General features: G+C 41.0%; 1 protein-coding gene across 1 annotated transcript in view; it reads right to left on the bottom strand.

Annotated features, from left to right (window-relative positions):
• Positions 1-26,958, bottom strand: part of PTPRG (protein tyrosine phosphatase receptor type G) — a 342,342-nt gene that overhangs the window by 304,398 nt on the left and 10,986 nt on the right. The window contains exon 3 of the mRNA XM_085300014.1: positions 11,546-11,650. Coding sequence (XP_085156140.1) covers positions 11,546-11,650 — 105 coding nt within the window. The remainder of the gene's footprint in view (positions 1-11,545; positions 11,651-26,958) is intronic.

Here is a 26,958-nt window from a genome sequence, read left to right on the forward strand (position 1 = left end):
AACAGGCTTATACACTTGAGACTTCTGCATGCAGCTGGTCTACCAAGCCCCCTGCCCTTCCTTCACTGTTTTCCAACCTACTGATTAACTTTGACAAAATCTGAGAACACCACGCAATTTTAAATATATTGCATTCCTACCAGTTTCGTGAAGTTCAAGTGCCAGTGCAGGCAACAGCGACAGAACACACTATGGAAGGCCTCAAAATAAGCTCACAACTTATTAGACAGAGACTTTTCACAAGAACACAGTATCAATACAAAGCATTTAGCTACTCAGAGCTACACAGTTGGTTTTGAACATCACAGAGAAAGGAAAGGTTCTTAGTACTTGCTTCAGCTCATAGTCTTCATCTCATTACACCAAACTTCAACCATTTATGCATTTAAGACCCAACTGTCTCTCAACTTACATACTGCCTATATGAACTTCAGGCAGGGGCCACTTTTCTGGGTGTTTTGTACGAAGCGCAGCAACATCCTGAGGGCACCTGTGGAGCCTTACCACAATAGAAACAATATCTGGATAACAAACTGATGTCTCCTTTCCAAAAGTCACAGAAGACTCTCCCTCTGCAAACCCATCTTCAACACAGTAAGACCCCTTCCTCAGAGATCAGATTTGAGTACCTCTACAAGAATATGGTATCATGCAGTAAGTGTCTCAATTTCAAGTCTCCAACAATGGAAACAAATTAAAAAGATGATCTGAAGCCCCATGGATGCCTCCAAGTAGAAATCTATCTGCAAAAAGGACGTCACCTCTGCTTAGGAGCAGATTAGCATCCAGAATGTAAAATGGCTTTTCATACCCCAAGGAGGCAGGCGGCTTCAGCAAGCGACCTGAGCCCAGCCGCCTCAAGCGCAACAACACACTAGGAGGAAAGACAACACATGAAACTGAATGCGAAGTGATCCAAACTCTCCATGACTTCAGCGTAGTTGTTACCTCAGGGTAAATCTTATTTTTGTGCTTTAGAAATACACTCACAAACACAAAGCAGATCACATYATACTCACTCCCGCATTTTGAGCGCCTCCACTTACCGTTTTGCTTATACGGGAGGATGGCACATGGGATTGACTCCACAGCACTCAAAGACCAGATGATGTGAAATGCAAATGAAAATGCAGAAACAGTCACCTGATAACCTGATCCAGCAAGGTGCAAAGTATGGGATGAATAGCTGTTAAGGGACACTCATCACCTCAGCTGTTGCTCTAGATATTTTACAGGTGAGTTGGGAAGGAAACAGACTTTTTCAATACTCCATTTAAAAAAGAAACTAAGGAAGAAGCAGTCCACATCATCTGAACTGACCACCTTCAGGCTTGCAACCATAGGGACAGTCCTCTGTTAGTTTCTGAGGAAATCTATATGCCAAGACAGTTAAAAAAAAAAAAAAAAAAAAAAAAAAAAAAAAGAATCAGAAGCAGAAGAACCCCAAGCAAAAGAGCTCTTCCTGATCTTTTCAGCAGCTACCCAACTTAAATGTTGGCCAGGATGTTCTAACTATAATAAGGTAAAAGCAGCACCAACCAACTTGAGACCTTGGTTCAGCCCCCCACTTGGCCAGGCTTGGATAATCTAAGACATGGCATCAGCCTCTCTGAGTCCTCACCATCTTCAAGACTGGGATCACAACATGACCCTACCTCATAGCAGCTATACTAGGGTATATGTTTATTTGTGAACATACCTACWAGACTGTAATCCTACAGTAGCATGGAGCAAACACACATAAGTATTAGGACTACATTCAAAGAGAAGTTACAGGGGATTCTCAGTCCTCCTCATCACACAACTGGGCTGCATTAAGTGACAGAAGGGAATGGCAACACATACCTGRGAGATACTCATTCAGGGTTCAATTGAATTAAACCCACTTGCCTCCCCAGCTCTACAAACAGRAACTTGATACTCAGGTTCACAGCAAGGCTTGACATTACTTTGATACCACAGAGCAACATACCTCTTCAATAAATCATTCCGATGCCAACAGWCTCTCTCACTTCAGAAGGCTGCAGAGATGACCCTTAAGGGTTCARAGAAGAGTTAAAAACACTTCCAGAAAATCATTCAAGTGCTGTTTAAAGATGTAATTTATATGCACAGCTCTCTACTCCATTGCAGGATTTCATATTTATTTAATTCAACAGTTAAAAGTGTCCCCATTCAACTCTCTGGACACATCTAGTCTTTAATAAAAACTTTATAAATTAGACCCAACTGTTCAGTGCATTGAATAGGAAAAAACTTTTCTTACTCAAGCTGTCTCAATCTGAGCCTGCTCCTTCCCTCTCCTTAAGGGAAAACCTGAGAGCACAAGGGAACCGAGAGCTTTAACATAGCAGCCAGCACAGCCAGAGCAGCAGGGAGTTCTCCTACTTGCTGCTGCAAGACTAATTRCATCCATGCCCACACCACCTCAGAAAAGGACTCCTGTTAGCTCATGAGCTTCAAAGTACCTGGGCTGACATGGTATTCCACCAAAAAAGCCAGTCTCTAAGGCAACCAAGATCTCTTCAATTACCATTTGATAGGTTGGATGTGTGGTCTATCAAACAGCGCACAACACTGGGACTCGAGCTGCACTTTGAGCTTTGTTGTAAGCTGCATGGGGTATCTCACACAGGTTAAAATGCCCTGCTCTTCAGTTCTCCTCATGTAAACACAGCCTCAGATGTTTCAAGAATTAAAACTCCTTCAACTGCTCCAAGCACTCAATACTACAGCACTAGGGAACATAAAAAACCCATACCTGAGACATGACACACAAATTTCACCTTTTTTTTTCCCCTTAGATAACAGCCATGTGACATTCATCCTAAAAGAGGTGATACATCTACCCACSTATATCAGGCACTATACCAGCAGCAGCTGATGAAGAGCCAGATGGAAATGCCTGAYCAGCAGCCAGCCACAGCACCAATTCTGCTCACTCCTCCCGTTGTAAGCAAATACAACAGGGCCAATATCCTCCCTTTTCAGGCAAGGGCTGCTTTTTCAAAGATCATAACAATAAAAACCTCAAGCCTTCAGTGTCATATTTTGCAAAATGGAGGTTCTTTCTGGAGAGAGGGGAAGAGATGGGGGTCATTCCTAGAGCAGAGATACTGAGAACATTGTCTTCTAAACAGTCACTGGCATGCTTTAAAGCCATCTGACATCTTAGAAGTAATAGAAGTAATTCTACATCTGCCACCTCWACTACAACACTGGCCCTGCTCAGTCCTTTCATACAAAAATTCCACTTACGCCCTGCAACTAAAATTCTGATCGATTCCTTGATTATTTCATGCTTTCACTACGGCAATAATGTTTGTGGCAAMCAACTTACCTTCATCCATGCTCTACCGGCTATTCAGAACTTTCCTGCTTGATTTGTTTCTCCCTGCAGTATCCTTGTTATTYGCATACCTGCTTTCCTTATTTTCTCTCCTATATGTTTTCAGCTACATATTAAAYCAAGATTGGAAATTCAATGTATAGTTGCAATCATTCAAGAAYCTCTGGACAACAGCCACTTCCAACCTTCTGTGTATTCTCCAGTCCATTTGTTGAGCCTGTATCACAGCTGCTACCCAAACATACCATCTTTTTCTGTACATTCAAAATAATCAAAGCTTTACACATTTATGTCCAAAATAAGGARCCAAAAATACTTCATACTGTTTCCTATTTCAATGACTAGAAATCAGTTAAACTGACATTTAATTTTGCTGCATTTCAGTACATTTTTAGATTTGTGAAACAATACACTAGTTGTCATCATTCCAGATGTTTCCCTATAAATGTCCCACAGTGTTCACACTGAAAGAAAACGCAAGTAGCACATGTTTAGAGAAGTCAGGGTTCATCCTTTCTCTCCCCTCCCCTCAAGTCATTAGCAGCACTTTGTACTTCTTCATTTTAATGTAGGTAACCAAAGCTGTGATTACAACAATGGAAAGTAAAAGAACTTTGATGTACTATGGGAGCAACTGTATCTGAAACTCTGAAAATTTCATCTAKCATCCATTGTAATTTAATATAATTATGCTGTGGTACAGAAAAACTTCATGAAAGAAATAAACTTAAAGTCTAGTTCTTATATTTAAGCTTCTCAAAGCTGTTGAGTTGCCATTGGCCTATCTACTCAAAAACAGTAAAGAAAAATGTGTTGAAAAAACAGGGATTTGCTTTAATGGGTTTAAGTCACTAAAAAACAAGCTCTAGAAAGAATCTTGCCAAAAAAGAAAAATGACAATTTCACCATAACAGTGCCCAATATTTAAAAATTCAGACAACTATCTCCTTCTAGACTGGATACCACGATCAATCGTGACAGCACTTCGAATAAACCATAAATACTGCATACAAGAAAGGGTGGCAAGAAGAAACAGAAAACAGCATTATTGGTATTCAGTAAAGAAATCATGTCTGTGTCTAAGTAGAAACTCAATTACTATCTGAGCTTTCCTTAGCAAATCATATCGAAATTTGTCAATAGACAAAGTAAGCGACAAAACTCTCAATCAGAGCACGGTTCCCCAGCAATATGGATTAGTAAAAGTGCCACCACAGCCTACTTGGACTGCTTCTGSTCAAGTTCTTGGTGAACTACGAATGTTCAATATTCCCCACATATTCACCACAAATGATTATGGATTCCTTACTCACACAGGGCTAGATTTCAGAAGATACATCCTATTCTCAAGGATATGGACTTGAAAAAYTCATTTCCACATTTTCATAACAAAATCAGAGATAATATTTTCTACGTGTTATTTTGAAAGTGTGAAGAGCTAAAGAYAGATTAAAAGCACTTCTCCTTGACATATTCCGAAGTGCAGACTTTGATATAGATACTGCAGACAAGTACGGGCCTGTTGTACATTTGTACAGTGCCTAGCACATGGAGATGAAAGCTCACACACAATTGCTATCAGARTACATATACTCAATGGATATAGTGGGTATTTGCTTATTTGGGAAAATGTGACAGTATATCACACTTGCTTTAGCTGCGCACATTAAGAATCAAGGTTCATGCTTAGACAGTAATAGCAGAGTCTCCAGCTATAGGTTTCCATGTTTCYCTTACGAAGAGCGTAGCTCTTACAAAAGAGTGTAGCAGTGATTTCCAGAACAACTGTTACACTAACAACATTGCACATGGAAATAAATGCATTGCAGCCAGTTTCAGCAAGGTTCAGTGAAGGCAACCATTCGTCTCCATTGAATGCAGATAAATTCACAGCGCAGTCTACTGATCAGATCAGGTATTAATGGGAAGACTTCGTTCTCTAGCCATTTAGTTCCTCTTCARCTTAAAATAAAGCAAAGTAGAGAGACAGCCAAAACCTGGTGGTTTTAACCATCCAGCGTTTAACGGAGATGAGTACACTTACAGTGAGATAACGGCATACTATATGCCAGAGTTTTGGTCAATATCAAGATTTATTATTCTAAGAGATTAAAAAAAAAAAAGAAAAAAGTGAAATACCAAGGAAAGCAAATAGGCCATTAGCTACCTCTCAGTTCAATAAGTCTTGAAGCTTTCCTTACTGTGTGTTGATTGCTTCCTGTCCAATTCATATTAGCAGCTTATCTAATGCAAGCAATCTAGCAAAGAGACAGAAATTCACACATTTACAAAGGACATCACCAAGTTACATTTCATCCCTGTTAACACCATTTGCTATTCTCTCAGGAAATAACCTTTACTGATCTTTCCTGTTTTAATGCCAGCAATTGCTTTTGAGAAGAAAGCTCAATTCTTATATTCACCATTGGTTACATTTTAAATAATAATGTCTTAAAGGACAGCAATATCTGCCTAAGTGTGGTAGGGCAAAGCACTTGCACACGGATAGCGGCCACTACTATGACAACGTGGCCACAGTTCCTGTTCTTAATGGACTTCTCTTCCATTCACAAGGTCACTCCTACTCTTGCAAAGCTTATTTTTCTTGTATTAACTTCTACTTATGTTCCCAACAGTTGCACAGTATCACACAGAGAAGGAACCAAACATTTATAGAAAAATAACATCAGTCAGAACAAGCACACACAAAAAACCCAGAAGTATCCTAACTAGCGCTAATAATTTTACACAGTAAATGAAAGACATCAAAGGTACAAAGAGCAAAAAAGATGCCTTCAATATACTACTAGGTTAAAGATGGGGGGAGAAGGTAGAAAAGGAAACTGTACGCATTTCCTGCAGAGTTGCCTAACACATAAGTAAAAAGAACAYGTACACATCCTTGGCCAATGTCTCCTTTCTTTTGTTCTCTGGGAAGTCCAAACGGTTTTAATTACTTAAAGGCAGTATTCCCTCACYGAGGCCACCACGAGTCAGCTGGCAGCGCTCAGGCTGAGCAGCAGAGCAGCCTCCAGGAGAGCAGAGGGCTCTGGCCCCACCAGGACCAACACCACAACTCAACCTGGAAACTCCAGCCAGGACAAAAGCACCACCTTACACTACACCCTGCCCCTGGGCGCAGACTCCACTCCATCCCTGCTCATCACACAAACACACAAACACTTGGGGGGGGGGGGGGGGGGGGAATTGCATCCTTAGTGATCTCCAAAGGACTCCAAAATGAATTTCCCAAATTGCGTAAAAGGAGTAACATTTCTCCACAGTCACTTCTGGTTTTCTATGATCTCATGCAACAAGTCTCCCATCAGTTATGCATAGCAGGATTCCAGGAAGGAAGAAGAAAATGACTAGGTATATTTTTTTAGCGTGGATACAGGTATGCCTTTTAGAACTGTTACCACTTCGGACACAAGCATCTGAACCACGTGACCAGAATGTCATCCAAAAGTCCCGACCCTCTCACTTCCCATTTTTAGGGCTATTGTGAGGTAAAATAGGGTCTGATCAGGTCACTGGCAAAGTGCTTTCAGCACTTTGACTTTACATGCTAAAGGTCATAGGCTTATTTAATGCCCGGAATATTATGCTTTGTGAAACACCATACGTTGCTCAAGGGAGGGCCAGTCAAACTCAGTCTGGTAGGCAMTTTGACTGTGTACTGCTGTATAATTTGTTTTGTTTGTTTTAAAGATTTAAAAGTATTTTTATTTACAAAARTGTTTCCAAACTGGTGAGAAGGGATTTGAATCACTGTCTGTCACTATTATGGATATGAGCACCATGAAGCATTTTGCAAGAATTAAGGATAAGCAAAATAAATCTAACTTGCTCTTCATTCAGTACAATTAATCTAAAAGAAAATATTATATTAAAAAAAAATCCCACATGACTACCCTGAGAGACATCCAGGATCCACACCTACTTCTTACTTCCGCTGTGCTGCACCTATTCGACATTCGTTAGCTGCAAGTAACACTGCCAGGCTTCATTTGGCGTGTCTCAGGCAAACTGTAAAACGCAATCCCGGGATGAATTCTCTGCCAAAACACAAATACACATGCATGCAGCAAAATCCCCATGGAAGTGCAGTTAGAATTTCCTGTCAAAAATCCTTAAAAAAAAAAAAAAAACATCCAGGAGACGGTCTCCGCTCACTCTCGCAGCTCCTATTCAAGGACAAATTGTTGTCTTTTGTTGTGTTTTCTTTGCTCATTGCTGAATGAGGTTTAAAAAGCTACTAGCACAGACTTAACGAAGTTTCTTTGGAAAAGCTGATCGTGTTTCCTTCTGCCTTTTTGACAGAACCCATTTAAAACAGGCCTTGATTTCTTTCCTCATTTARTTATCTAGTCTTTATTTTCTGCTCAAATTCCAAGTTTTATTTCTCAGCTAGAGTAAATGTTATAGTCGGAGTCATGTCTGGGAACAACAGGCTTATTTTATAAGGCTTAAAAGTGCTGTCCTTTGCAATTGCCCAGCGAAGGGCAAGCAGCACAGCGCAGACCCCACGGCTTCGCACAGGGCATGCCCAAGGCACAGAAGTTCAGAGGATCCTGTCTCCAAGGACGCAGAGCATCCAGGTGCCTTCAAACAAACACTGCAGACCTGAGGACTTTCTGACCTCTATTCAGTTACTGAAGTTTATTCTTTCTGAACTTGTGCCTGCGAGGAGCAACATTACATTTTCAAATGGGAAGGCAAAACATACTTGCACAATAAATTTGTTCTAAAGCAAAAAAACCTCCTCATCTCCAGAACTTCAGACCAGTTCCTGGACCATTTTCCTTCCACAACAACATGGGATAGCAGAGCGTTTTCTAGAGGCTGCACTGGAAACATTCCTCAAGCGTGGTACAGGAYAAATATATCCTGAGGAAGACAACGACTTGAGGACTCTTAGCTATATGGTGGTGCCTTCTTTTCCACTCCACTGGCCGAGAAACTGCATCTGGCTGGCTGCTTTCAGACCTCCCTCCTCTCCACTCCCCCCTCAGGATTTATTACAGAACTTTTTAAGCCTGAAAATACAAAAGCTCTGTAAGCAGGCAAGCATGGCTGTAAATGTAAAGAAGCCTCAGTTACCATTAATCAGGAAAGCTCAACTGAAATCAATATAGAGCCATAGTTCAGACTAATGGAGGCCCAGCAGAGACATAGGCGTATTGGTCAATACTCAAAAGACGGCCGTCCTCCGACCAGCAGCTGTCTTTGGTCTTATTTACTCCAACTGGCAAATTACCTTAAAAGYAGCCTAAAATTCACCAGCATACATTCTAGCACAACTTTCTTCCCTGTCCGTAATTGCTGGGGCTGGGCCAGCAAATGTTGTACGACTAACTGGAGGAGAGCTGACCTAAACATCCGAGAACAGGAAAGGGAAGTAGTCACCAGCAAATGTCTGCAGAAGAGCTTGGAAGCCATTGGCACAGACTAATTGCTTACTGCAGAGTAAGTTTTCCACTCTCTGCAGGTTTATTTGTTGTAAACTTCCCAGTCATGTCCAAAACCCTTCCCATACGGCAGACGTTGTTACTATATTAACTGCTTGGTGAAGTCCTGCTCAGAGTTTCTAGGGTATTCTGGGGAAACAGAGAGTGAGGAGAGAGTAAGCCAACAGGAGCACGAGACTCCTTTCCTCACTTAATTGCTCACCTTCATTTCCTCCCTTTCTCAGGGCAATGCCAGCAGCACCAGGACTGCCTCAGAGCGCTGCATCAACCCCTACCCTGGGCTGGGAAGGGTCACTGCTCCTCACGGGCAGGGCCACGTGCTCACCAGCTCCAGGAGCGCACAGGTCTCCAGGCACTTCCAGGATGGGCTAGCTCAGATGCAGGAGACAACTGCAGCCAGGGCGTGCAGTACCCGCACTGCTTCCTCCCACCTGTCTTCCACGTCAGGAAAGCTTTGGCCAAGACCTGYGTTCTGCGGCGGGGATACTCGATACCAAACTGTTTTCCCCTAGGAACGGCGTTTCAAGCTATTCTGTGCAAACAGTAGCCTGACAAAGCGTCGTGAGAATATGATATTATGTCCTCTTCTGCTTTCTTGACAACTACTGGTAAACATATCATTTCTGCCTTTTCCATCTCCTAATTTACTCCTATCAGCAATAGTGACAAAAAGGTTCTAATTAGATAACGCTAATCAGGTAGAGTGACATGTGACTGATTACTGAGAAGCCGCTTTCTGTTCCCTGGGGGTGGGGGAACACATACACAGATTGGCCGTTTTCCTTGTAGGAGCAGGAGATTTATCGAAAGACAAAAGCATGCAAAAAAACAATAGGTAAGGTATAATCACATATCAGGGCTATACATTAGATTTTGACATAAATTTAAAAGGATTAGTGGGTGGTAGAAGTTTTTTTGGAGGGGTGAACAAGCAGTGTTACTCACAAAGGAAGAACTAAACCATCCCCAAAATAGAGCAAGGAAAACTGTCATATGCAGAAACAAGTTAAAAAGAAAAGTATTGGACTAGTTAAAAATAAGTCCAATAGCTCAAGCAAGGAGTTTCGACAGATACGACAGACTAATTCAAGTAGTGTTCTTTTTCAGACATTTTCCTTTAACAACCTGCAATGAATATGCCACATACATTTTTCAGTAACAAAACACAAAATAAACCTGCCACGTGCCACTTAACTTGTAATATTTTATACAGGACAGTAGATAGGAATAGACCATTCATTCCRACAGACAGCTTTTTCCTTGATTCATGTCTTTCCATTCAGAGTTTCGGGCTGAAAATTACTCCGCAATATGGGAAACAAAACTTGTGACAATACTTGTCCGCTTGCTAAAAATCCCAAAGTTTAACTAAAAATCGTCATCTGACACACAATGCTATAGTRTATTTTGCTTGCATAATTTCACTTGCAAGTGAGACATGTATTTTGAGATCTAGTACAAGAACATGACATCTGGTAATTTTGCATACTAATAAAATTCTAAGCTCACCTACAACCATTTGTTTCTGATGAAATTTATGGTCTGCATAACCGACAGGAGCTGGCAGTCAAAAATGGACATTTGCCTGTTTTATCTGATATCAGCATTCAGACTTGTTGGAAAGTAATATCTTTCCTTCAGATAAGATTAGACCTGCACAACATTCCTCTTGGATGAACACCAAATATTTGAAATTTATCACAGCTCTTTCAAAAAGCATGCATAAGGTCATTTTGACACATGAAATCTTCACAAACGCTTGCTAGAAGTTAAGAATTTGTTYATACAGAGTCAAAATAGCTACTAACATGATTCACAACTTTTTCAAAAAACTTGAAACACAGATCTGGAATTTTCTAAACCTGTACCAACTAGCAAACTGTATGTCTAAGGCAGTGCTTTGAAGTACTTTGATTTGTGGCTTTTTAAAATTGTGCAGACATCACGTTTTCTTTAAGGGACTCACAAGAGTAAGCGGACAAACAAAAAGCATCRATCACATCCTCCCTCTCAGCATCGCTCATCACAGTATGAGACCACACTGATGTCTCTCATAGTCATTATTACACCATACTGGAAAGATAAGTATACACAAACCACTAATTGGAAAGATCCTAGCATCTTGCAGTCTGGATTCTCTTAAGAATTCTCCTAGAAGGTTCAGAGGCAAATGGCAAGGGAAGCTACTGACCAGAGAAGAAGGGTAAAGAACAAGTYTGTGGGATTTCGTGGGGGTTTTCAAACATGCTTCAAGCTAAAAAGAAAATGGAGAGAGGCAGGAAAATAATAAGGGAAACTCTGCAGTTAAKTGGCAGGAATGTAAGAAAGGATGGAACATGTGTGCCAATAGCAAAAGGAGGAAGAAGAGAGTTACCACAGGAAACAACCGCCTGAATGGGAAACAGGGACAGGATTTATTGTTGGACTTGAGGAGAAGGGTGGAAGAGTGCAAGTCCAAGTGCAAGCCAGAGGAAAGCCAAATGGGGAAACCTGTATACTTTAACAATGTTTTTCAAAGCTATTTTCAGAAGGGAGGTTGGCACGCAGTTGCTCCTGGTAAGAGTTTGAGAGTGAAACATCCTGACATCCGCAGAGAGTTCGCAAGGAGATTGGAAGAAGAAAACAAGCTGCAAAGCTAATTGAAATTCCTACTGCTGAGCAACAAAAGCTAACAATTTTGACTTTGGAGATACCTCACACATCACTCCCATCCTCTGACRCTCACCTGAGTACGCCCAGTAAGGATCCCCCGAAGCCTTTCGCCTCCGTATCTGCACGGAACTACCATGTCTGTTTTCATGCAGAGAGCCGACGTAACCTTCAGTCAGAGCTGGGAAGAGAAGAAGCAAGGATCATTAGAAAAATGATACTTAATTCCTGGAGTTTAAGCTGTAAACCCCTAATCTTTGTTAAGCAGAGACTATCAATTCAACCCTGCTTAAAAGTAAATACAATGGGCCTGGTGTATGTTAATTGTATTTATTTTAGCCATGAAAATCCACCATCCAAAGATGATACACAGAAAACAGGACTCACTGGTGTCCATATTCTTATCTGGCACATACCTGCCCTACTMCAGAGACTTCCGTAAAGATATTCTGATGTACACAAGCAAATAAATGTGAACCACAACATATCATCGATCTTTCTCGGTCTAGACTCTAAAGATGGTGTAAGTTTCTTTTAATAACTACCACCAAACAAATAACTTTAGTACTACACAAAAATTATAAAGATCCTTAAAAGAACACAGATGGAAGATTGGGACACGCATCCATACCATGTTATATCCTGATTGTCACAACCACATGCATCTTAAAAGCCCCACGCGGAAGAGTTACACTCAGGACAGAACAAACCCCCTCTGCACCCTGCAGATCTGAGCCCGCAGCACAGCGGCCAACAGTCTGAACACCAGCAAGGCTCAAGCAACRCTGCTTCATGCGATTCACTCAAGCAAAACAGACATGTAGCACTGCCTTCCAGCCAGAGGAAGGTCGTGTAAGTCAGACAAATATCCAGTGGGCAACACCAATGCCTTATGACATGAGAATAAGGGGGTCAGGAAAGAAAAAATCCAAAAATTCTCATTAAACTCCACAAAAGAAAAGGAATTACATTCACCAACCAAAATAGAACAGAATGCATCCTACACAGCATCCCAGGATTTTTTTTTCTTCCTTTATACAGCTAATGATTTTTGTCTTTTAAAGGAACTGATAGCTTTCACGAAGCAGGTATTTTTTTTTCTTACATGCAAATTTGTTTCTATACATCTGACTGAATCAAACAGGAGGTGTGCAAATTTACAGATGTCAGGGAAAAAAGTCTAATGAATTTCAATTACCTTAGAGCACTGCAGCTGAAGAGTTTTGTGTTACAACACACGCACGCAAAAAACGCCTCAGACTGGTACATGCAGAAAGTGAAGAACAAGTATGCACCACCTGGCTCTGTGGCAATTTAAGTCCAACCAATCTCAAACCACTTATTTAATCAGTAAGAAACAAGGTGAATAATTCTAGTTAGAACTTTGGAAAATCACCTCAAGCTTTGCTACCTGCATCCATTCACTCCRAGTATTATATTCCCATCTCAAACCAAATACAGCAGGACTATAACAAAGCTTGTTATAGACCTTTACAGAACATCAAGCACTGAAAACTCAGAATTTGGCATTCCTCCCATTTGAAGCAGTTTCTGGGTGACACCCCTTGGTGCCACAGCAGTAGAGAGCATGCAGTGTCCAAGGAGTACCTATGCTTAGCAGCTTTACAGACAATATTCATTGTGCAATGCAGCTCATGGATTTCTACAGGTGTTTTTGGAATCCTGAATAGGTAAAGAAAGTATAGAAATCTCAGGAAAGACATTAAAGGTTTGCCGCTGTCACATTTCCTCTTGTGCAAGCAAAAGTATGTTGGGCAATTAATTACAAGCCTCCCATTTGAACAAGTTTACCAGATTTCTTGGCAGCTTTCTAAACTCTAATTCACTCCAGGCTGTGAGCTAAAAACATTAGAACAGATCACAGTACAAGAATTTTTAGGCAACACTATCACATACTTTAGTCTCTCATCTGATTTACCCTAGCATCTCTGCCTGGATGGGAGGCCACTGCTACTCACAACAAGAAAGATAATGGATGAGGGGTGTGGGGATCCAAACCCTCCAGAAAAAAAGAATCCTCAAATACCAGAAACAGCAAAAGTCCCAAGGAACTGAACAGAGAAATAACTCAGATAGGTAGATGGAAAGGCTTTCAGAAAAACTGGCCCAATTGCTCACTTAAAATCAGGCGTTTCGGGGAATACACCAGTTCTAAAGCCCTTCCTTGCTACAAAACAGGAAACAGTAACTTCTTTCTAGTCATAATCTATAAAAAGGAAGCAAATAGCTGTCAATCTACTCACTGAACCCATCTGCATGCCTTACAATCAGAAAAAAGAAACTATGTCTTAAAAAAACCCACTTTATTTGTTGAAGAGAAAAGACTAGGTCAGTGCATAACATGAAATAAATTGTAAAAYACTTTGTACTCTTAGCTTAAACTGTCAAAGAATATCCTCATGGCAACTATGGTATGGCTACAAATCTTACAATTGATTCTCAGTATTCTTTATGCAAAAAAATAATGCAAATCCCAGCTTTCGTGTATCCCTCACTTTAATATGAAATGGAACATTTGCTTAAGCCAGCATCTTATTTACGCAATTTATGCAATTAAAAACCTGACATTCTTGTGTAAACATGTAGTTTTAGTTTCCTGTATAGATGCTTAATATATTTGCAAGTTTATCTGTACTTTTAAAAGGTGAAGAGCCATCTTATACATAAATTTAATTCTACCAAAAATGATATTACAAATCAAGAGGGGAAGTCAAGTATTTATCACAAGTGTGGAAAGACACATGTTTGTTGCATTGCTAAGTATCTTCCTTAGGACTGGAAAGAAAACAAATTGGAACATACTGTTCTAAATAAAAYATTGCTTGGCAGATCAATATTAATGTTAAGAGTCCCCCTGCAGAAGGCTGATAATCTGCCAATCACTGACAATTTATAGAAGACGTGTACTTACTGGAGAACTGCAGCAGCTCTCCAGAAATGATGGTAAATTGAGACCTCTGGTCATGCTGTGAACTGGAAGGGTAACTGGTCTGCCTCTACCAAAAACTATCACACCACCTTCTTTCCCTGGGCTGGCTCYGTTCCCGAGTCTGTTCACAGGATGGCCACACGCTCCTGCCACGGGGCTGCACAACCGCACTGGCAGAAAACACTGCGGGAACAAGTAGTTGTTGGTGGAAATATCTTTAGCTAGTGAGGTCAAAAACGTCAGCTAAGGAAACCAAGGAAGCCACAGACTCAAACTCATGGTGCTTCTGCACCGAGACACCAGTGGGGGCAGAAGTCTCTTGTCTTATCAAAAAGGTGCAAGGTACAGAGCAGAACATATAATGGCTTCTCAGATGCGCCTGTAACTCAGAAAAATTGGAAATATTTTGCCCTAAACTCACATTTTGTTTCTACCTGAAACAGATGAAGTTTGAAGAGCCAAAGCATTGAAGTCAAGTTAYTTCAAACAAGAAAGTGTTTTATATGTTAAAAATCACAGGTCAYTTCAAACAGTTTTTGCATTTTTCCCAAATAGGGGCAGGGGCTGCCTTCCTAACAACCCATTTGACAACACCAGTGAAGATTCACTGGGCATCTCAATGCTGTTGAAACCACTTCTTTCACCAAAAGAAATACACACACAGACGATCTAGTTCAGCTCCAGCTCCCATCAGGGCACAGTTATTTTTGCGAAACACTCATTCCATGGTTCCTGAAGCCATGTAAGTGGCTGACGAACTCAACCGAGATCATCCAAAACAATTTTTAGAAGAAATGTTTAAGAGTTAAGATACCAGTCACTAGAAGTTTCCACTGTTCTTTTTCAGCGGGGAGATGGTTAACAGTTCAAGAGCAGAGAACAGCAAAGTGATTTCCTGTTCCACTCCTGCAGAACTGGATACTGGACAGCAGCCAATAATTAAATGGGTTGGTCCAGTACTGAGCAAACAGGGAGGCTGCGCTCTTCTGGGAGCCCTGGACAAGCARGAAAGTTGGGAAAATAGGACAGGTACGAACACACTCCAGGAGGRCTTAAAACCAAGCAGGTAAAATAGAGGAAGAGGAAGGGATTGGCGCACACACACAGAATAGGAGACAGAGGAAAACAGGGGATGCTGAAAGACCTTTCCCTGCAAGGCTCGATGTGATACATCATGCCAACGCTGATGGCGGAGCAGTAATGAATATCAGAACACATAGTCTGAGACTTGCAAATACACAATTAAAGGAGAAGGGGACCGATTTGACACTCGGATACACAAGCGTGAAATTAAATCCTGAGCAACTCCTCTGGCTGCTGCTGCAGTATTGACATCCATCAGGCGTAACACCTGCAATCACTGGAGTTACCGTGGTGCCTATCTGAGCTACTTCTGCAATGAACAGAAGATCCTTCAAAGCTAACATGGCAAAATCTCTTACACCCAATTTCATATAATTTTAATCGGTACTGAACGCTACATGATTTCAGATGATATGCTAAATGAATCAACCCATGCTACATCTCTACAGACAGAGCAAGCAATGCAATGCTGTGATGTTCCTTTGCATTCTCATCAGCTTTCTGTTCACTCTGCCTCAATATATTAAGTTTCCAATAAAAAATATTTGATAAGTACTCTCAAAGGTAAAATAAGGTAGCTCCTGCCTGAACACATTACTAGCATTCATAGTTCACATGAAAACACAAAATTTTATCCCCAATCTACCTTAAATATAAAGCTATTATACTACTCAGAGATTATACCCTGGGCATTAGTGTTTAAAAGGAATCAAGCCATCAGCTATATAAGAAAAATCCTTTAAGGTCGATACTTTATGTCTGAATGGTGAAATTATTAGTTATGATGGTAGATTAACTCAAAGTAGATTGTGTGCCAACCGATTCTTTCAGGTCTCCTCTGAAGAGCTGCACAGAAATCCATTTTCAACTATTCTGATTAAAATGGTACAAAGTCCCTCAGGTATACACACAGCCAACTGATATTAATTCGTAGCTTGCCACTGCAGGCTAAACTCTCAGTCAAACCCATTTTACTCCAAGTCCTTAATGTGGACAAACTTAACTACTAATGCAGTTCAATTAGGTGTCCCTACCAGAACACCGGCTGGCCACTGGAACCAGATTTGGGCTAGTAGGATTTGGTATAAAAAAAACTCTTAAAATGGGTGGGTAAAAGTAAAATCCTGTTAGCATTTAGTCAAAGTGCTGAGCTCTAAGGAATGTTAGCAATTAGTTCTGTATCAAATTGAGACCTGCAGACAGGAAGCTTTTTCAAAAAAAAAACTAAAGAACACGTTCTTTTCTTGAAGACTACACTGCAATGCATTTTAAAARAAGGGGCAAGGGAAGCACATAAATATAACCTGAAAGGTTCTTGTACCATCTCTTAAACAGACCTTGAGAGATCAGTGAGCAAAGACTCTCAGCCACCTGCAAGCCTAAAGCTTCAAGCAAGCCTCACAAAAGAAAAGGTAACATCTTCACCTAGGTGCATTTACTGTATTTTCAATTGGACTGTACTAAAAAGAACCAAGTAAGCTATAGACACTATTCACTACATCGTAGGTTCAGCTGACAGAGTTTGGGCTTCCTGGCAGTTTGGTAGAATAAATACAGTGCAGTGGGCCAGAAAGGCAAGAGAGTGAAAAGAAAATAACTGATAGGAAACTGATTTATAGTACATAACAGTTAATATATTTGTACAATTAAAATAACAAATGGTTAAATCCATCTCTCTAGACTCTTCCACTGGCAACTTCCTAAACAAAACTAAGCCATTTGCCTCAAATATTTTTCCACCTTTGACAGCAAATAAATGTAGTAATATTTCAGGCACAGCCAATCCATTTTAACAGTGCATTACTTTTAAATAGACTCTTCAGCCAAAGATTCACATACTTTGCAGARATTATTTTGTATCTTGCCAAAAAAGGATGAAAGTTAAAACAACATATGGTGGTCAGACAGCATCAACAAATTATATTCTGAATGAGCCTTCCTCTTTTGATTATGCTGCAGTGATTCTTCTGATTATCAGATAAAAGACAAATTCTGTTCTCCCATGAATACACACGTCTTTGTGAACAGCCTTCCATTAACATAACACAGGAGTTACAACCAGAAGTTTCTCGAGATTGAGTGGAGTAAAAGACACCCAAACTGTACAGCTGCCAAGAGATGCCATTTCTCCAGACAACAGTCACCTAGCCAGCCCCTCAATTCCCAAGCAAACATAATCTGCGGGTCTATTCCTAAAAGTGACATGGAACTTCCCACACCATTCATTCCGTTGTTCCCGTGTGCAATAGATGATGTGGTAGTGTTGCAGAGGTTAAGAACAGCAGCATAAATGCAGAGTACAACAGACCTTTACAGGAACTAACCAGCAGACTGCAATYTGATGATGAAAAATAGACCAGGGAATACGCTGTCACGCTGCAGAGATTAATTTAACTGGTGGAATTAAAAGTCCTTGTCCCAAACATGAGTAATACACCAGCATTAACCCTTGGTAACCTATTTCACCCAAAGCTAGTGAGTTGCACRTAATGCATTTTGCTTTATTCCAATGAATCAACACAACCCAAGTCCTATAAGCRTTAGAGCTGAGGCAAATAAGCAACAGAAAACAGATTCAGTGCAACCTTCTCCTTACATTTCAAGGGACAGAGTTTAAGGGCAATACAGTCTACTTCAGAGCAAGTCTGAGACAAAACCAGGACAAGGMCAGGAACCATACTACAGTGCCAAGTGCTGCCAGCCACTCTCAGGCAGAGCAGATGCCTTCTTCTGGAAGGAGCAAACTAAACTCTCTCCTGTCACGGCCAGTTTCCATGGATCTTTYTCTCAGCCTGTCTGGCTTGACAGCAGGACAAGTAAAGCTCATTGGCAAGAGAGTCAGGCAACTTCACATCGTAATAGCTGTGCCACATAAAGGGGACTCAAAAGGAAGCTTGGGAGGCCAGGAAGAGACAGGTGCTGCTGGATGATCAGAAAGGACTTATTTTTGCATTTCATGGCTTACACACACTGTTGGCATCAGCTGTTCAAGGTAAGACATGGATAGTGATTTTGGATCATTGATGTCAACTGCCATCACCAGCAGCACTTCTGCCAGGAATAAGCAGGGCTGGCCAGATAACCAACAGTGCCAACAATTCCCATCTCAAGATAAACAAACACAAATTAAACCGACTGCAGCATCATCTTTCCCACAAGGATTGCACACTGCAGCAGAAATCCGGAAGACTTGYGGGATACTCCCAGACCAAGGAATCTCAGACCATGGTATGTGAGCTACTTGTCAGAAAAATAATCCCAGTTGTCCTCTMTTCCCCAGAGAAGACGTGGAGATGCTGAGCAAAAGATGTGCCCAGACAGCTGAACTCCTCCAGGATGGCAGTGCTGCTGGTGGTGTCCCGTTGCAAAATGCAATGGCGATACAGAAACTCAGCTGGATGACCTGACTTTAGAACCACTGATCCCAGATCATTGGTAATTACAAAYGGACTACAGCCAGTCATATTTGAATCAAACACAGAATAAAACCTTTATCCCCCTGAACTGTTCCCTGACACTTTCCTGCATGTATAAATATAGTTCATTTACCTTAAAGACAGAGTTTTTCATACTGGAAATCTAGATATTTTACTTGAAATACTTTAAAGCACAGCATATCCTGAAAATCAGACTCCTTTTAGACACCTCTGATTTAAGTAGCCAGACCAAAAAAAAAAAAAGGCAGCAACTGAAAATTCTATAACCTTGARAACACTAGGCCTGTGCATTCTGCACAGTCCCTCAGACTTCAGTTAACCATCATTATCTGCATTTCTCAAAAAGGAGGGATCCTTGTTCTTGTTCATAGCCTCTCCATGCTGTACTTCAGAGAGGTCRCATCCAGCTCAGAATTTTATTCGTAACAATGCTTAATGCAAACACARAAATAAAACTTCAGAACAGAGGGTCACCAGCAAGGCTGACCTCCCCAGGAAAGCGGATGCTCTCTCAGCCAGTGCCAAATGAATCTCAGCAGACCCCAGGGAGAAAACGGGTAAACTCAACTCTCCACTTTCTAGAGTAGCCAGGTCAGAGCTAACCGAGACAACGAAGACCCAGGCATCAGGGCAAAATGACTGCTCCCAAAGCCAGCTCCAGTATCTTCTAGGCTGCTTCCAAGTGCAAGCTTGAAGTCAAGCAGGGAGCACAAGTTAGAAACCAGAAGCAGCACGGCTCCATTTACGTGCCGCAGCACRCGAATTCACAAGCACAGGCACACTGAGACCAGGCCACCTTAGGCTCTTTATTTGTGGCATGGTTTACCTAGAAAAACGTATAAACTGCTGATGTATAGCAGAGACTTGACTGTACCGTTAATTAATAGCAGCAAAAGTGGGTTTTCATCTCACTTCKTCCCTTACTGCAGAAATACATAATCTTAAGGGTGTTATAAAATGTAACGCTATGCCTGGAAACACCTGTCTCAAATGCATTCTCACRTAATGAGGTGCTGCAGCATGCACGATATCGTAAGGGCAACCCCTGAACAAATAAATGCTACCTTAATGGGGCATTTTGTAGCTTTGCTTCCTTAATGCAGAATCACATCAGTTTTCACTTCACTAAAGCTAGCAATACTCAGAAAACACAGACTCGAGCAGAATCAATTTCCCCTCTCTCCTCAGAAAGGGATTTGCACATACTCACCAGCATTTGCCTTTTTATATTAAGGCCTTATTACGTTTTCAAAACATAGTCCCATAAGTCACATACTAAAAAAGCATCTTAAAAAAATGACTAGACCAGTCGAAATAAACATAGCAAAGGACCTGGTGATGGAGCACCTGCTCTGTGCACGACCTTTGCCTACCCGGGCTGCAGTCCTGCCAAACACATTCACACTTCCCTGTGGGTAGCCTACAATTTGATTTACTCTTGTCGCTATCCCATTAAATCTATCTTTGTTCCCAACATCAGCAGAGACGAGCGTGTATATGACAACCACAGCTTTCACAGCTAATATACCTCATACCGAGTCCCAGTCACCGAGAAGCACACTTCAAGCAGCATAGCAAGCCGCTCTCCTGGCCATTGGTACAAGATTACCGCTATAACCCTAGGAATACTTCGAGTAACATCCTCTACTCCTTTTTCTCCCAATATAACATTTAAATAGTGCCAGTACTACCAAGGACATGAGATCAGAAGCCTGCTAGATTGGAAACTGTYCCTGCCTAAGGGCCTGATGTCTCCTGGAGAAGAGCTCAGCAGCGATGCTGCAAGGAGTCCCCGCTCTCCAAACTCATACGTCCCTAATACCAAAAGGGCAGAAAGCCCATTTCTGCAGTTTGTGCTGAGCGAGCAAACTGCTTTGCGAAGCCACTAGAGCTGTTCCCACCACAGAGCATAGGATCAAATCTGCCCCTTTGTAAAGTCTTGACAGACAGGGGCCCTATCAGCTAATAAAAATCCCTCATTTTTTATACAAAATGATTTTTTTTTAAACCTGTGTCCTTTGGTCCATTTAACAATTTATCAACTATATGAAATAAAGTGAGGCCACATCAATCTTTTCCTGGTTATTTGGTTCAGGCTCTCAAATTAATGCAGAAGATGGAAAGCTCAGTAAAGAACCGTTTAGAACAAGAACGTTAAATGCTGTAGTCATATTGGGGGACATCTTCCTTTCAGTTCGCAGTCAGCTCTCGACATCTATGGCTGCAGAGTCTCCCGGAGGAGAGACAGAAAAATCACAACCCAGTACACTCCCCCAGCGACTCTGGATTTGTCATCCTCTGCACGGGGGCAGATCAACAGCCCTCATGGGGCCAGATTTACTGTCTTCAGCATGTGACAGCAGCCATAAAACCATTCCAGCCAGATCCACAAGAATTATTTTAAGACCAAACTTAAGAGTCAAGCAAACAAGCATGCACATACACTTTTAGTCGTATAAAAGTATATTTAATTTGGCTTGTGATCTACAAAATAGGGTAATTTTATCCTTTTTTTTATGCTGACAGCTTGTATTACACAGATTTTTTTAAGCAAAGGACTTTATCCACATCTATTTCTCAAAACATAAACCTCAAATGGAAACAGAGATAGAGATTGTGCTGACTGAACAAATTATTAGTCAGGGATACATGTCCCCAAAACATGACCTACCTTTCTGACAGCTCTCTCCCTTCTTTCTAAGCAAGCTGTCTTGTTCAAAGCAAAAAGATCCTATAAGAGACCCTATAAATATTACAGAGTTTATCTGTAAAACTAACCCAGCTTTCATTTTTGCTCACTACCAGTATTTCACCCAGGCAAGAAGCTTTCTGGAAATTTTCCAGCAGCAGTGTCTGGTGCTATTTAGGGTCCAAAATGAATACTTGGTTCCTTGGTCATATATCCCAGAGAAGGTAATAAAAATCTCTGCACAAAACCCCACACTGGTAAAAACAAGAGTATTAAGGCCTTTGGCAACAGGAATAGAAAAACAGTAATAGAGTTCAGATGAAGCAAATACATAAAAATTGCTAGCGATGATACACACTTTATAGCCATGTAGAGATGGCGTGCAGCACAGTCTGAAAAGACAAGGGGTCACTGTTCTTGCCTATACATCCAATTGAACCATCCAGAGAATACTGCTAACTCCATACTTAGTAAACACAAATGATGCTAAACAGAAGAGAAGCAAGCAGGCAAGAATATCKCAGAAAAATTCAGCTACCTGGCAAGCTCTGAGAAATAGGCTGGTATAAGTGAGACATCCCACCGAAGATGGATGTAATGCAATGCAGTTGGGGAGAAATAACAATCAGTACAGGAATAAAGTGAGAGACTGCTGTTTAGAAAGCAGTAATGCAGAAAGACTTGAGCATTAGGGTGGATAATGAATTAGATGAAAGCTCATGCTGCAATACCACTGCAGAAAAAGGCAATTACTATCCAGGGGCATATGCACAGAGATACTGGAAGTGATAACTCAGCTTTAGATGGTCTTTGGCAAGACCAGCACTGTAGTTGTTTCACTTGCTATTTAAAGCCTATTACTCCAAAAAAAAATGGGTGGGAGTTTAACCAAAATTCAGGACTGGGAGAAGGGGAAGTGTAAGAGRACACTGTACTTCTGTAGCACACTATGCCTCCCAGTAGTCATCAAGGTTCTCAGAGTAACCTAGACTCCTTAGAGTAAGAAGTTCATTGTGCCCACACTTTTTATATTGCGGGCAAGTCAAACATTTTTGAACTGCTTTAACTACCAGTCAGGTGCTTAAGCTATGCAACCTGACTATTCTCCTTAAGTGACTCTTGCCACATATATGGGGAGAGACACAGCTACAAGGACATATTAACAAGGGTCATATCAATGCTATCAGATGGTCAGGATTCCCAACATACATGCTGCCAAACAATATCAGGTCTGAGGAACATGAAGGGTCAAGACTGCCGGAGCAACAAAGTATCTTCAAAACAAGTCTTGTGCCCTACTCTGCCCTGGCCTGAACCATCCTGCTCCATTATGTCTGACCTTGCTTTCATCTATTCATAGCTTGTATCCTCTCAAGTCTTGAATGCTCCACTCCACTCTACATCTCCTTGCTTCATATATCAATTTCGTACGAAGCCTCACAAAGACTTAGATTTTAGAGCACTCAAAAGTGTTGATCCTCAGACAAGAAGTGCTCTCACAGCGCATGAGAGGAGGAGGAGATCAAGAGCTCCACAGGAAACAAACAGAGGCTTTGGGCCATGGTTGCACAGCGGGAGGTCCACCATACACCATCTGGTGACTGAGGGCCAGGTGTGCCGAGAAGGCACTTGGCACACGCAGGGGTCAGAAATGCTGTTTGCTTTGTTTCAGTGCCAGTGCAGATCAGAGCACAGASACCGTAAGCTAAGCGACCGCCAGCAGACAGGTGTGCAGCCTCCACAACCACTTTGAACAGGTCCCACTCTACCAGTCCAACCAGAAAGAGGTCAACTCCAGCAGAGGTAGGATAAAACTGGAAAGCTGCACCCATGGCACCCAAATTTTCTCTTCCCATAGAGCTTCTCCTCCTAGGAAGGCTCAGGCACAGAAGGAAGCTCGCTGCCCTGCTCTTCAAGTCTCAGCTATCCTGGAACATTCCTCAGTTACCATTTACTACAAACACTGCCATTATCAACACGCACTAAAGTACGATGTTCACACAACACCACCAAATGATCAAACAGTTGACATCAGTCTGAAAAGCTTCGTCTCTAAAGGATCATAACCCCACAAGATCAGCCATTCTGCAAAAAGCATTTAACAACTGCTGCAAGTTTCTCCCTTCACAAGCAGATACGGCTGGTTACTAATTACAACACAACTACACATTAAGTCTCCACTTGCCTCAAAAAGGCCCAGAACAGTCCAATATCCACAGAAAGTTTAATCCTATGTGAAAACAACTTTCCCTGGAACATATACATCCCATACATCCCTATACCTAGCTGGCATGGCACATCTGTTTGAGATTGTATTTCTTTCTATTACCTTGTAAAGTTTTTGTTAAATACTTATTCCCAGTAGGGTGAGATAATTCCAAAGGGGCACGCAGGGGCGCACATGCGTTGGTGTTTCACAGTTACTCCCTCCATATTTTATATTTCTGTTCACTGTAAACTGTAACAATATTTTTCCCTTCTACAGCTGGTGTCAGTGTTAAAAACAGATTTATCCTTTTATATAATGCCTGAAAGATCTCTTTATGGCAACATCCTGTGCTCTAGTTTGTCCACAAAAAAAATGATTAATCTCACAACAGATATTCAGCCTTACTCTAAGGTATTTAAAATATATTATAATAAGGAAATTATTTTTTAGTAAGGAAGGTATTAAAATTGACAGCATGTCAGTGCTTGTTCTGCAAGAGCATTAGTCCTATTCATTGTAAGCATCTGCAACGCTGCATCTTACAACTACAAAAAACTTCTATCAATATTGCACAGACAATCAAAACCCAAAGTTTTCCCCAAAAAAGTTGTTCACCATTAAATATGCTTTTACTATTGTTCTTCTTGACATTATTCCTACACGCTAGCCTTTAATAAAGAAATCAAATGTAAAGCTATTCATAAGAAACCCTCAATCTATGTCGTCGTCCTTCTTTAACCCTCAATTCATATTTGGTAAACAAGAAGCTCAAAACAATCAATTCCAGTCAGGCTTTTCAGCTTTGGATTTAAATCCTTTCATGACTTCTTCAAACATATGCATCAAAATTTCAGGAGGGAAAAAAAAAAAMCACTCCTGATATTGTAATTTTCTCTGATGAACAAACTGATGCATTATAAAGACACATCTATATACTCAAGCTATTTGCCAACTGACAACTAAGTCCAATTTAAACACGGCACTTAAAATAATTTTTTTTTAAAAAAGCTAACGATTAGTAAAATATCATTTACTCTACATGATTAGTTTTAAAACTGCAGGGAAAAAAAGAAAAAAAAAGACTGGTAAAGCTGCATGAAATAGAATATGATTGGCAACTAGTTACACGTGTTAATAGCATAAGACCACCTGTGCCCATATGGAATATTGCTCTTATTACTGCATTGCTCTGAAAGGAACTTAAAAGATATAAACACGAGATAAGATGTTAATTTACCTACATCTGCTGAGATATCAAGGAACTGCAAGAAATGGATGGAGCCAGCCCTAAGATAAACACTCAGACTTGCTGGAATTTTGCAGAGCCCAAGAAACAACCATCCACTGACACCCACAAAGAGACCCACTTTCACTCCAAAAGTGAAGGGGCACAGAGGCTGACTGGTGGGAACCGCACAGCAGTGATGGGCCAGAGTCAGTCCTCAGAAACCAAGGGAATGCGGACACATGGAACAAGGACGAGCTGAACAAGAGATGAGCCGAACAAGATGAGAATGTGAAAATCCTTGGCCCAACAGAGAAAGAGGTGTCCTCTTCAGAGAGACAGGCTTGAAGACCAGTCTGGCCAGCAACTTCCCTGACAGACCCAAGAGCAGAGAAGATCTTGCAATAATCAATAAGARGGATTTAGCTGAGTGGATGGATAGGGAAGACTTTTAGAGATATCATGCAGAAAGAACCCAAAATACTCAGAGGCAGCACAGCCAYGCTCAGAAAAGTTCACCTTGCAGAGCACGCTCAGGTGGCAGGTCTGATCAGGAGCAGGACCGTGGCACTGTCCGCAGCAGTGAAGAGAAAAGCATCTTTCAGAACAGGACCAGAACAGCACTTTCTCAGTCCTTGTTAGTTGAAGCAGAGGGACAGACAACACAAATGGGAAGCTGCARAGGCCACTGCCACAGCGATGGGAGACAGGGCAAGGAGTGTGTCCCAAGACCAAGGAAGCTGAAAACTGATTGTAAGCTAAGAAAACACCAGTGAGAGGCGAGGGATGTTTTTCRGTCTACAATCTTCAGAAACGCTACCAGCTCTTGCCGACTAAAAATGGAGCTGTAGAGCATTCCGAAGCCCAGGGAACAGAGCTGCACCCATCAGACAGATGAATATTTCACTTAGGGCCAGGGACTGCAAGAGATACTGGGTGTTGTGTCTTCCAGTAAAAAGACAAAAACTGCCAAAGTCATTGATCAAAATCCTTCATGAATTTTTGATGGCATTGATTACACTCTACGCAGGTTTAAAGAGAAGGGTGAGAGGAGACACCAAAGCAGGAGGCTGCTTTTGCAATTTGAAGCCATTCCACTGCAGCAAAGCTGTATTAATTGCAAATGAACCAAATCTYGCATTAATTTGGAAACACTTCATTTCAAAATTGCATTGCAAATGTAAAAAGTATTTTAGCCCATTAAACAACATGTACTCAGTAATCATTTGTTCTTCTCTGTGTACGTAGGGAAAAATAAATGGAGAAAAAAAGATAAAAGGTGCCTCTACTCAGCTCATAATACAGAACAGGTCAACTTACGGGGAGAGAAATCCTTCAAGAAGCTGGAGGCTCTTCACTGCTGGTAAAGTCTTCTAATGCAGTTGAGATTCGGTTCTCTGCATTCACCCCTTATTATGCAGTTACGCATGCACCATGTCATTTACATTATCCCAAGGCCTCTAAGTTACTGCAATTTTTTTTGTATTACGTAAAGTTTAACTGACAAATTGAAACTTTTTAAAATAATTTTGCTCCTACTCTRTATTTACAGACAAAACTGATAACTACAGGGAGTGGAGGAGAAGCCTTTTTTTGTTTCAGTAAATACACTTGACTAGATTTTAATTTAAAGAGCTTTCAAAAAAAAAAAAAGGCATTCTTAAAAATATATAGCAGTGCCAAGACATGCTAGTAAAAGCTTGGCACTATCAGAAATTGGACTTCTTCAAAATATATCTACTTTAATTTTCTTTCTTAAAATGACTATGACCTAGTAAAAAACTTCAATTTTCAGCCAGCTACATTAATATTTCAACTTGGTAAATTTTTTTAAAGAAGTTTCTAATAAAGTAGCACTTGTATGGCTTTTAATAACATTACATTTCTATTTATGAT

This window comes from Rhea americana, unplaced genomic scaffold, assembly GCF_003343005.1.
Source record: "Rhea americana isolate MKP2758 unplaced genomic scaffold, rheAme1 scaffold_16, whole genome shotgun sequence".
NCBI classification, from domain to species: domain Eukaryota; kingdom Metazoa; phylum Chordata; class Aves; order Rheiformes; family Rheidae; genus Rhea; species Rhea americana.